This window comes from Anopheles coluzzii, chromosome 2 (assembly GCF_943734685.1).
Source record: "Anopheles coluzzii chromosome 2, AcolN3, whole genome shotgun sequence".
In the NCBI taxonomy this organism is placed as follows: domain Eukaryota; kingdom Metazoa; phylum Arthropoda; class Insecta; order Diptera; family Culicidae; genus Anopheles; species Anopheles coluzzii.
The window spans coordinates 59,108,997-59,122,071 of NC_064670.1; the positions used below are offsets into that span (position 1 = coordinate 59,108,997).

At 41.8% G+C, this 13,075-nt stretch overlaps 1 protein-coding gene across 2 annotated transcripts; it reads right to left on the minus strand.

The window, feature by feature from the left end:
- Positions 1-4,213: 4,213 nt before the first annotated feature.
- LOC120948057 (uncharacterized) lies at positions 4,214-7,536 on the minus strand. 2 transcript variants are annotated; one of them, XM_040364030.2, is made up of 5 exons: positions 6,627-7,536; positions 6,475-6,540; positions 6,037-6,404; positions 5,661-5,965; positions 4,219-5,468 (listed from the first exon to the last, which is right to left on the minus strand). In XM_040364030.2, exons 1-3 carry the CDS (start codon positions 7,138-7,140, stop codon positions 6,253-6,255), a joined length of 732 nt encoding a protein of 243 aa, XP_040219964.2. In that variant the 5' UTR covers positions 7,141-7,536; the 3' UTR covers positions 4,219-5,468; positions 5,661-5,965; positions 6,037-6,252. The 2 variants fall into 2 exon arrangements, with proteins under 2 accessions (XP_049461214.1, XP_040219964.2); XM_049605257.1 differs by lacking the exons at positions 6,475-6,540; positions 6,627-7,536 and having other exon boundaries at positions 4,214-5,468; positions 6,037-6,248.
- Between the last annotated feature and the right edge of the window lie 5,539 nt (positions 7,537-13,075).

Consider the following 13,075-nt stretch of genomic DNA (forward strand, 5'->3'; position numbering starts at 1 on the left):
GATTTGACAGATAACGTCGGACGACGAAATCGCAAATCGCGACGTCCGACGTTATCTGTCAAATCCCATACAAATCTCGTCCGATAAAATCGCATCCGATGAGCGTTGCCATCACCTTCAAACGGGTCGGTTTGATATATTTGTCGGTCAAAAAAAATTTATATATCTCGGACATATAATCTTGAAAATTTATGCGCAATCTTGGCGCAATCTGAAATTGTATGGAAATGACGTTTATAGCTCAGGGTTGGCTACGCGAAATGACTTATGTTTAGATAAAACGAATATGTGCGCAATCTGAGATTGCGCATCGTGTATTAATACGGTCATGTCAATCTGTTTTCATTTTTCTACAGCACGGCTGTCAAATTGTTCGGGATAAGCCCACCTGCAAGGACCGTAAAGATATCAGATCAAGTTATAAGCCCGTTTTGACAGCTAGGTGGAAGAAGAATCGACGAAGAAAACTGACAGCCCAAGTGCCACAAATCCACTAAACGACCACTAAACGGCTTCTAAACGACTCAAGTTCTCTACCTAAACGGAATATAGAAAGACTTCGTTTAGCAGACGGCAAACGACTCATGCATTCTAAAAATAGCGAAAAAGCTGGTGGCGCTCTCTGTTGGTGGGATACCCCAACCAGTTGAGCTTCATCGCTTGGAGGAGAGCTTTCTCATTTCCTCTGTACTGTTGTATGGTTTCGCATTGAAGTTATGCATCGCTAGAACTAGAACGGCGATACGACTGTTTAAATACAAAACTCCAACGAAAACCACCAGCACAGAAGCAAGTGAGATTTGAGTAATGGTCGTTGGTGTTGATACCCACGTATCTGACCACACGACCATTCATATAGATTTTTGCTCAGAAAGCTAGAAGGCTATATAGGTCATGATAAGATGAAACTTGTCGAAACACATTGCAAGAAAAGGATAGCAATATAATGATGAGTTGTAATACGCCATCTATTGATCAAACCAATGAAGCTGTGGAGCTTTCATTTTTTTTCTATGGATATTCAATTTTCCAGTCGTTTAAGCTTAATCTGTGGCGCTTGGGAGTTAGTTTTCCGCGTTTGGTGAACGCTTCAAGTTCCCGTAGGAAAATTTCCATTTCAATCACGGGCAGTGTTCTAATAAACTAAAATATTCACCCACATTGATCTCCACCAAATAATGACCATGCAAAACGTAAACAATCCATCAATACAAATACAACCGGAAAACCATCTGTCAAAATCGGAGCCCAGGGGAGGGATCGCCAAAACCGCTATAACTACACCTCATTACCGTATTAATACACGATGCGCAATCTCAGATTGCGCATATATTCGTTTTATCAAAACATAAGTCATTTCGCGTAGCCAACCCTGAGCTATAAACGTCATTTCCATACAATTTCAGATTGCGCCAAGATTGCGCATAAATTTTCAAGATTATATGTCCGAGATATATAAATTTTTTTTGACCGACAAATATATCAAACCGACCCAAACAAACAGCTATTTGGCGCAGTTGTGACCCATTTTTATGATAATAATACTAAAATGCATGATTCTAATTGATTTATGTACCTAGTTAGTGCTTCTTAAACAAAATATCGATGATATTCAGATGTTGGAACTTTTTGTCGCTCTTGTGTATGTTTTTGGTGCGGCCACGAGAAAAGCTCTTTTTTACAGTTGACAACCAATTTTGACAAAGTTGAAAATTTTTTCAACATTTTTTCAGCTCCGTGGCCACGAGCTATACGATGAAATTCCTTGAGGAATCATGGTCTCCCAATTGACATTTTCGAGCACAAATAATCAGGAATTCGAGCAAATTCCCTTAAACTGGAGCTGCACCAGTTTAAGGGAATTTAGAAAAAGTCCTTCAAAATCAACAGTGATACGGCTTAATCGTTGCTTTCTTCTAGATTCGCTCGGAAATTATGTTTCCTATCGTTATAGTTGGTCATGTACCCATTTTATACTTAAATAATACCCATTTTTTGTAGAATGACGTCACACAAAATGAGCTTTTGTTTTTCATCAAAAACCATAGCTATGAATGAAAAATTAGCTCGACGGCATCGTTCATCGATAGAAGAAAGTTTAATTTACGAACACACCAAATCTTGGCGCTTTGAACACACTTGATCACACACAAATCAATAATTTCAGGTGTGTCAAGTATTAATCGAGCAGATATGGAAAAACAATTTCGAGCAAATGTCACTTGGGCTCGTTGTAAAGCATTAAGCTACGGCTAGATGATAACTACTTGTATGCGGCTACAAATGACAGCTACCGATATCCTTTGTTCTAGAACTGTCAGCTTGTCGCCATTCGTAACCCCCCGCTGTGCAAATTCGAGCAGTTTTCTGCGTAGTTTTTTGCGTCGTTTTGTGTCAAAAAATACGCAAAAAAATACGCTAGACTTCAGCCAAAACTACGATAGCCAGCGCATTTATTGCAGTTTTTGAAGGCGCGGCGAGAGAGAGAGAGAGCAAATGCGAACAAACGGCTATCTCTTTCTACCAATTCAAATTTGGCGCAATGTAATTGTGTTGGTGGATAACGATAAAAAAAAAGTTACACACTACAGCGCCCATGTATTTAAAAGGCTCAAAAAGGTATTGGTTTATGATAATGGGAATGAGGAGGACTTTCTGTATTGCACACATGTACTCATTTCGTTCGTTCCACACACTACTACTCCTGAACTCCTGGTATTGATATTGCCGCTGTATTGCTGGTGCCGTCTCATATCCGTTCGAGACTTGCGCGTGTGCAGTGGCTAGTTTGCGGGCTGCCTTTTCAAGGAATTTTATTCAGATTAATCAGCGCATACACATATATACATTGGTAAGTGTTTATTTATTTATTATTCTAATTCTTACGTGCCGTGGTTGACTCGATCGCTGGATTGACCTGGCCTTGGTCAACATGTTCCATGCCCGTTCCGATTTGACCGGTTGACCGCGATGGACACGGATGTGTATGATTCTAATTTAAAATTTACTCCTTCCTCTAGCTAACCATGAATCCGGAAGGGCACTCCAGTGGAACTGTTCGGTACAGTGCGGCTTATTGGCTGCCGCAGGGCTGTACCAGCGCCACCTCCACAGCCACCTCCACAGCCTCCTTCACAGCCACCACCACCAGCACCACAACCAGCACCACCACCACAGCCACCACCACCAACACCACCACCACCACTTCTACCACTCGAACCACCGGCACCAAGAGCACCATAAAAATTATTTCCAACACCGTTATTCGTCCAGCAAAAACCGTTGCCACAGGGAAGCAGGAGGGTATGATACTGACATCGGAACAATATAGATTGATGCAGAAGCGGTCAATGACTGTGGAGGAAATGGGTCGGGCAGGTGGCAAGCTGGCCAAGTTCTCAAAAGTATCAGAATATCGGCCTTCTGCTCCCGTCCAGGACTCCCGTCACCCCGCCATACCATCGTCCATTACCGTGCGGAAGGTTATGGGTAAGCGCCCCGCCATCACCACCGCCAACACCACCGTCTGAACCACCGCCAACACTACCGCCAACACCACCGTCCGTACCACCGCCAACACTACCGCCAACCATGTGTATGGTTATACATGTGCCGATCCAGTATGTGCCGATAGACGGATACGCGCTTCCGGCGACGGACGGTTTCACGCTGCAGCCCATACGGTCAGAGGAGGAGCTGAAAAGCATGGAGCAGAAGTTGACCGACAAGCAACATGCTAAGAACTGCCTGGCATGGTTGCAGAACGAGGTGCGGGATCTTGTTTTCGACAGTGGCTTTATTTCACGTTGCCGGTGGTCTAAGCGAAACGGGAAGGTGTCGATGGCACATTTTCCGAACGTATGCGAGCTGTTCCGCAAAGCCGCAGCGACCTGGAAGGCGCCCATCACCACAGCATACGTGGTGGATTTTTTTAAACGCGTGTTGCGGTATCCTGCCAAGTCGAATAATGAAAACAAAGAAGTAATGCTCAATGTAAATAATAATGATAATCTAGGTTAGTTTAGTGTAAGTTTTTTTTATAGCGTAGGTAGACAAGTTAAGTTTAGTTTCACGTTGTACATAGTTAGTTTAGTTAGTTAGTTTTTTATTTGAATTATTATTATATAAATGAATTAAATAACTAGGAATTCATGAATACAAAAAATGCATTCTGCCACACAGCACCCAAGATAATTTCTCATTATTTACCTTCCTGATCCGAAACACTTAACCAGGGTTTTGGGAAGAGGCATATTTTTTTAATTTATTGTCTAGCAAATGTAAGTGTGTGTCAACGGTACAAACATTAACACCCCTTCCTGTTCCGTTTCCACTGCAGCTACCTTGCACATCAGCGTGCTGCTGGTGTAGTGTTGCAGTTCACCCTTGTTCAAATCTACCATGTTGGCAGAGTAAATATTCGCCTCCGTTGAAAGGCAAGGTTCCGTAAAGGCAGGCACCTGTTTGAAAAACGCGTAGCCCTGCACCGTAACGTGCTTGCCTGTTTTTGTGGCCGTTTCGTAACGGACCACCTCGCCCGAGTTGGTCATAAACCATTGATCGCGAAAGTTTTTTCGCAGCGCGAAGCCCTGCCGCACGGTCGTTATGGTGTCGACACCAACCGTGCGCACCGATGGTTCGTCCACCGGTTTGTTTTGCTGACGCTTGGCAACAATGACATGTTGCAGTTCCAGCAGACGATGGACCGCTTGTACCAGGCTGTGCCTCCCGGAATGCACCAACTTTTTGAGGTCATGCAAAAATGCCTCAAAAATGAAGGCTGATATGTTTTTAAGCCCATCGAACCTGCAAACATCATTGTAAACGTGCAGCAAGTTATGCACGTTGCTATTCATGAGAACCGGGCTGTACAGATCTCCATAGGCTGCCACAAACCTATGCAAATATGAATCAGCCAGTTCCCATTTAGCGCGATGGTACGTGGTGGACATGAACGTCACAGCCATCATCAACAACATGAAGTGTTGGTACGCTGCATCGATAAGTCTATCCTTCAGAACAACGAAACCGGCAACCAACAGAAACATCCTGTACTCGGAAGCTTTCCAGAGATGGATGTATCGCAGGTCGCGCAGTTTACGTTGGTAATCTGAAGGCAGCCTTAACAGACGCAAGTGCGCCGACACTTCACGTTGCTGGCGACGTGGCAAGTAACAAGCAACGCCAGGGAAGTCATTTATCCACAAATGTAGCAAACTTTGCCTCTACGCCCTTGTATATTAAGTGCATGTCTTCGGCTGACACAAAATCGTCAACGATATCGCAACCTAATAGACTCGTAAAGGGCGTAGGGTTGTTGACATGTGTTGGATATTTGTCGTCACAAAAATCCTTGTGGTTCCGAGGCGCGCATTGTTCACCATACCGGAAGTACATCCGGTGTCCTTCCAAGTCACCAACGATTGTGCACTTCATGCAGGCGCTGTACGCATTATGCGATTTAACACCTGAAAGAAAGAAAAAAACACAAAAAATCAGAAATAACTCGTTTCACCGCATATAAATGTAAAGGTTAAGTGGACAAACGCATAACGTATTTTAGGCGCTCCAGTCGCTAACCCGTTGCAAGAGATTTCTTGTTACAACGGTTTAGTCGTAATGAAAGCGTTGACTGTATATAGTGCATTTTATCTACATACCTTTAATAAATGCTCGTGCCGGAGCGTCTGCAATTATTGCACGCGCTTCCACCCAGTAAGAGCGGGATTTAATTGTCAGACCTGTCACATACAGTCTGTTCATTTCGTCCACAAACGGCTGCAAAAACTCCTGGACGAATAACGGTTTTGATTCGCCACAGAATATAGCAACCGTCATTACAGGAGTATGTGGAACGTTATGAGCCTGCATGAGAATTGGCCAAAATTGGGTCCGACTGCTCTTGTGCAGGGGTAGGCCATCCACAAAAATGTTCAACTCGAACCCCTCAATCCCCTGACAATCGCTGGAATAGAAAAAAAAATGAGCACATGACCAGGAGCACTGTCAGTTAAATGAGATTTAAAACATGCTTACCGAAAATATGAAAGCAGGCATTTTTCCACACCCTGGTACCACAGCTGCCCACCTGCGATGGGTGTAAGGGCTGTCTCCGGTGTTCCAGACACAGGCGTGTTCATCAACGTCCGTGCATCTCGTGGCAATTTGGTCTGGGGGAAGTGATGTCGCAAATGGCCCAGCAAAAGGTTCAAACTCCGATGAGTTTGTCCAGTTTGCAGGGCCTCCTCAAGCTCACATCCTCAAGCCATCCTCGCACGAAAGATCTCCGTACGGATGGTCTGGCATTTCCACCTCGACCTGGATATCCTCCACGTCTGTATCCTCGCCGCTGCTTGCGTCGGTCGTACCTTCCTCCTCGCTTTCGCTAAGCGGAGCAGCATCGTCTGCAACATAACACATGATACACATGAGAGCACAACATAAGCAGCATACAGCATAACGATCGTTACTTACCGATCACTTCCATGGGCATCGGAACATCTTCAAACTGCACTGGCACAGCATCACGCGCTCGGTCATCTAAAATATAGTCACGAAAACCATTGTTAAACACTGATCGCTATATTCACCGTTCAGCATATAATCACCGTTCACCGATCACTTACCCGCAGTCGGAGGTTCTGGCTGCTGGGCAAGAAGGAGTTCCCTTTCCACTTCCTCCAGACGCTGCTTGTAGAGCCGGGAAATTGCATGGGACATCAAGCCACTTTTCTTGTCCTGATTTGAGGCCATTTTCACGCTTTCTATCGGGAAACTTTTCACGGCAGGGATGAGCACTGGTTGAATTTGTGTTGACGTTTGTTTACATTTTCTATCGGTAGCGGTACCGGTCTTAAAATTGGGCTGCACGCGTGAAAGAGATAGCGCTATGGAGGGAAAAAGCACGGACGACGGCTGACAGCTATTGGCCGTCTGACGCACCAACACATCCAAACCTTCGACAGCGCGCTCAGGCGAGGGGTATGAAGCGGTGCCAGGGACGGGTAGCTCGAAACGCTGCTTGACAAATTTGCCGTAGGATGGAAAAAGAAAGCATGAGAAAATGCGCGAAAGGGAATGATTTCTTCCGTCGCTTTGCACAGGGGGCCGATGTATGCGGGTTACCGTCCAAATAGACATACAGCGACAACGGCGCGGGCGACAAAAAATAGCTCAATTTTTCAAACAGAGCTACTCGTCGCGCGCGACAATTTTGCTTCATCCCAAATAGTCGAATTATCTAGTTTTTTTAACAAGCCAGATTAATGCCAAACGCAAAAAATAGATTTGAACACATTTTAACCTATTTTTGTGTGTTTTCAAATAAAAAACAAGTTGATTGACTGAGTAAAATGAGCTACATTGATCTACTCCGAGTGAAATTTTGAGCTATTTTTCGTCGCGCGCGAAGTTGTCGCTCTATGTCTATTTTTACGGTTACGAGCAAGGTGTGATAAATGACAAGGTGAAGTTGTTCAGAGCAAAATGACATTTCTCGACTTGACATTTCTCTTCCGGGGGCTCCGGTATAAAAATCGGAGAGGGGTGGTGCGGGGTAATCAAGGTGGATTTAAAAATATCAGGTGGTGGACTCTAGTGCATTTTGACAATTCGTCACTTGACGTAAGGTCCCCAGGATTCAAACTTTGTTTACATTTATTAAATTTGTTCATATAATTTATCTACCCCATTTTTTCGATTAAACATTCTTTAAAAATATATTTTGGACTTTACGAGTTCTTAATCAATATTAAAACATAGATTATAGTGTGTTACTTTGTGTTATTCCGTGAATTTATTCTATAATTCATTGGATTTTCGACATTTTTGATAATAAAAACTAAGAAATAATTATATTTTTCAATTTTCATATAAATTCCTCATTATCTACGAGCCGCATGGACAATTTACGTGAGATTAGAACTCTTACTCAAATGGTTTTAAATTTCGTGCATAAACAAATCATCAAATCTTTTGTTAATACATCTCATTTTTTCGGTAAAATCAATAGACACACTAAAATGCACATAATAACAAAGAAATCTGTTCTATTTGCTAAGTTTTGTGTGCGGAAACCAATGGTTAACGGTTCTAAAATGACGTAAAGTCCCTCAACTATGGCGACCCCCCAAAGGCCCTAATCCACCACCTGATATTTTTAATCCACCTTGGGGGTAATGAAATTTGTATGCAGAAAGTGACAGATGTCCCCCACAATGTCGCCCAACAAAAGCGATAAAAATCAACCTTCTAAATACATTATCCTTGGTTACGAGCGGCTACACAGTGACATATCTGTTATCGCTCATGTTTATACCATACATTGAAGTGTTGGAAAGTGACATTGAAAAGTAAAATTTATTTGTAAATTGCATAATTATTTCAAAATATTTAAATTTAATATGAAAGAAAATGTTATAAAATAATTTAAAATTATAAACAGTGTGTCTCGGTAGGTAAACGAGTAAAGGTTGGTTGGAAACACAATTATTGAAAAAATATCTTGTTTTTGTTGGGCACACATTTGGGGCTATTATTATCAGTTTTCTTAGGAACATCCAAGACAGACATATTTGGTACGCCGGTCAAAGATACCATCGACAGATTAATTCGACATGGAAACACTAATTGGTTCATGTATAAAAAAAAAAACGTAAGTTTATTTGTTCTCCCAAATGAATAATCATTTTGTTTATGTTTATGTTTATGTTTATGTTAATTTGTCTATCGATGGACAATAATGCCCTCTCGAACCATTTTAGCAATGTTTTACAATGAGTTCTTTACAATGGATTACAATAGCATAGAACATAAAAATGTGCACTATGGAACCAAATTTAACACAGAAACACGATCATTAAACTCAGTTGGCAAAATCCTCGGCTCAAAAGCGTCGCTGACTGCGTTGAAAGCACGGCACATAAGTAGGAACGGGTCAGAGGAGCCAAATTGCGTTCTACGGTCGTCGAGGGCCAACATTGCCCGAGTCCGGAGCGGCCTGGCCGGAACGTACCGGTTGATGGCAGCCAGTAGTGACGGAGAGTCAATACGATAGCTACATTCCGCAACTACATTTGACATTAAGAACAAAAGAAATTGGTAGCTGTCATTTGTAGCCGCATACAAGTAGCTATCATCTAGCCGTAGCTTTAGCTTTAGACCAAAGACTGTGTAGGAACGATGTCAAGTAATGAAGAACGATTTGACAAGTAGCCAAAAGTTCGTTACAGGTAGTTTGAAATCTGAGAGCCCTTAATGATTCAAATGTTTATTGTGAAAAAATGATAAATCAGTCTGGTCATACAAGAACACATCACAAATAACAAGAAAATTGTAAATTGGTTATTGAATGTTTCTCCAAATGTTTTGATGCCTCTTTTAATAATAATGGTTAAGGGTTTAGGCTCGTGTCTGTGCTCCATCGGATGCGATTTTATCGAAAGGCCTGTTAAAATTTTATATGGGATTTAACAGATAACGTCGGTCGTGCGATTTCGTCGTGCGACGCAATAAAAAAATTGATTTCGTCGGACGCCGCATCCGATTTTAACTGTCAAACTAAATGTGTGGTGTTTTGTAGGAACAATCTCAACTTAATTTCTCATAATCGTTATATTATTAAAATTATCCAATTAATCGCAATATTATACGAAAAAGCGTTTGACAGCACGTGCGATAAAATCGCATGCATTGGAGCACAAACACGGGCCTTAGGCCCCTGGCACGCTGATCCGATGCGATTTTATCGGACGAGATTTATATGGGATTTGACAGACAACGTTGAACGCGCGATTTCGTTGTACGACGGAATCGAAAAAATTTCATTCCGTCGGATCGGCGCAACAGATTTTATCGGGCAATGTGATCATGCAGGTTATGTAGGAACAATATGAAATTATTTTAGTATAATGGTTAAACCATTCAAATCATTCAAATTTTCGCAATATCAGCCGAAATAGCGTTTGACACAAGCGTCCGATAAAATCCCATCGGATCAGCGTTGCCACCGCCCTTAATGATTTTTCAATGCCTTTCTTCTGTCAACAGACATCCAAGATGGCCAACCCGATTTTGGCTAATACTTGACCTCGTTCCTTAACAGTCCACCTTTATATGCTGTTGTGAACAATACGATTTGGAGTCAGCAATCCGAAAACATATTACATCATAATTAAAATAACACTCAAGAAATACAGCCTAAACATGAATAAATATGTGCTTAGCGATCTCATTGGAGAAGGTTCATTTGGAAAAGTTTATAAAGCTGTTGAGAAAGCATCAGGCGACACAGTGGCTATCAAAATCATAAACAAGGTAAGTTCGTATGTGTCAACAATCGATTCATAATTTCAAAATAGAAACAAGGTGCAGCAAATGCATTTATACGACACGATTCCTTATCGAAAGTTCTCGGCTTAATTAACACTTTTAACAATTTAGGACAGTTCGGCAAATCTTTCTAGAGTATTTTTCTCATCCGCTTGATGTTGCCAAGGGAATTCCGTTTAAGACACAGGTCGATGAATTTCTAAGCGCAAGGTGTATGAATATGCGAAGGTGAATTGCTGAACAGCCCTAACCCCCTGTTTACACATGCCAATCGCCAGCAGCGAACCCATCGAACTCGTTTTAAAATTACCGTCCAAATAGACATACAGCGACAACGTCGCGCGCGAAGGAAAGTAGCTCAATTTTTCAAACAGAGCTACTCGTCTTGCGCGATATTTTTGCTTCATCCGAAATAGTCGAATTATATACTTTGTTTACAAACCAGATTAATGCCAAACGCTAAAAATAGATTTGAACACATTTTAACCTATTTTTGTGTGTTTTCGAATAAAAAAAATCAAATTGGTTGACTGAGTCAAATGAGCTACATTGATCTACACAGAGTCAAATTTTGAGCTATTTTTCGTCGCGCGCGGCGTTGTCGCTCTATGTCTATTTGAACGGTTACAGGCGGTCCCCGAGATAGACGGTTACCGGTTACAGCGTGAAATATACAGCGAAATGACGTACAGTAGAGCGTCGATTATCCGGGCAGCTCGGGACCGGACGGTTGCCGGTTAATCGATTTGCACGGATAATGGTCCAAGAAATGTCAAACGCATGTAAAACATATGAAATTTACTAGTTTTATTATTAATTCACCTAGAATCAATCGATTAATCGTTAGTAGAATATTATTTGAATCAATAACTGTAGGTTTAACAACTGTTCATGAACAAAAATGAATTTCGAAAATACCCCTAGACACTACCGAGCTGCACAAGAAACTGGTTACCCAAATTATTATCGCTGCAAATTTTCGCCGTACGTATGAACAGATGTCAGATTTATGTGCACGGTTAAGCCGCCCGCCGGTTAATCCGCCCCCGGATAATCGACGTTCTACTGTATTTGACAGGTGAAATATCTAGCAGCTTTTTCAACTGAAGTTTCAGTAATCCTTTCAGTAAAAATAATATTTAGGCCCGTGTCTGTGCTCCATCGGATGCGATTTTATCGGAAGGCCTGTCAAAATTTTATACAGGCGGTCCCCGGTCAAAGAAATCAAAATCAAAATTTTTTGATTCCGTCGTACGACGAAATCGCACGTCCGACGTTATCTGTCAAATCTCATACAGGCGGTCCCGAGATACTTACTTACTTACTTATCCGGCGCTACAACCGCTTTGCGGTCTTGGCCTGCCTCAGGAGTGTCCGAAACCGCTCACGGTCTCGCGCCTTCGTCTGCCAGTCCGTTATCCCGGCCTTAATGGCGGACGCCTCCACGCCATCTTGCCACCTCAATTTGGGCCTACCACGCCTCCTCTGTCCTTGTGGACGGCCTAAAAAGACTTTACGGGCTGGGTCGTCCGTTTCCATGCGTACAACATGGCCAGCCCACCGGAGCCTGGCGAGCTTAATACGCTGTACGACAGTGAGGTCCCGAGATACACGGTACCTCTTATACGCGGATTCGGAGATACGCGGTTTTCTAAATTTGACAATTCTTTGAGCAAATTGTACTGATTTGACACATCAATTGCAAATTGCCAAATAATTTCCGTTTTGATCGAATTTTAAAAACTGTTTCAAAAGGTTTAAAGGAGTTATATTCAGTCAGAATCATGTCAAATAATTCATAAAGTGACTAAAACCGCCCCCTACTTGCAAAATTACACGAAAATTTGTGATATTTTAGCTGGAAATCACGAGATTCGAATACGCGGAAATTCGAGATACGCGGTATTTTGCGGCCGTTTTCGGTCCCCATTGACCGTGTATCTCGGGGACCGCCTGTAATTTGTTTTATTGATATCCAGTGAAACGACTAATTTGAAACTTATTTTACTGAATTTCAATAAAATGCGTGTTTCTGAAATGCATTCAGTAAATTATTTTGATGAAAGTCAATAAAAACATAACATTAATGCTGAAAACCAATAAAATATTCTATTACTGAACCGTTTCAGCAAAAAACTTTGCTGAAGCCGGATGAGAAAATTTGTGTGTACTTGCGGACCTCTGATAAAATGAGTTTGGCACCCCGCTGTGCAAAGCGACGGAAGAAATCATCATTTCTCATGCCATTTATCATGACAAGGCATTTCTCATGCCTTCTTTTTCCGCACCAGCACTTCCTGATTTTTATACCGGAGCCCCCAGAACAGTTATGTCAAGCCGAGAAATGTCATTTTGCTCTGAACAACTTCACCTTGTCATTTTGAAACACCTTGCGTCAGACCATGGTGGATTAATAAGATCAGTTGGTGGAATCTAGCGCATTTAGACAATTCGTCATTTGACGTAAGGTCCCCAGGATTCAAACTTTGTTTACATTTATTTAATTGGTTCTTTTAATTTATCTACTACATTTTTTCGATTAAGTATACTTTAAAAATATATTTTGGGCTTTGCGAGTTGTAATTTTACAATAAAACATCGAATGAAGTGAGTTACATTATGTGATTTCGTGAAGTTATTATATAATTAATTGTGTTTCGATATGTTTGATGATTCAAACGAAGAAATCATTTATTTTTCCTATTTTCACATGTATTCCTCATTATCTACGAGATAAATGGACGAG

What these genes read in the sequence shown, in the direction of transcription:
- LOC120948057 (XM_049605257.1), bottom strand. Translation starts at nt 5,048, where the DNA reads ATGTTTCTGTTGGTTGCCGGTTTCGTTGTTCTGAAGGATAGACTTATC.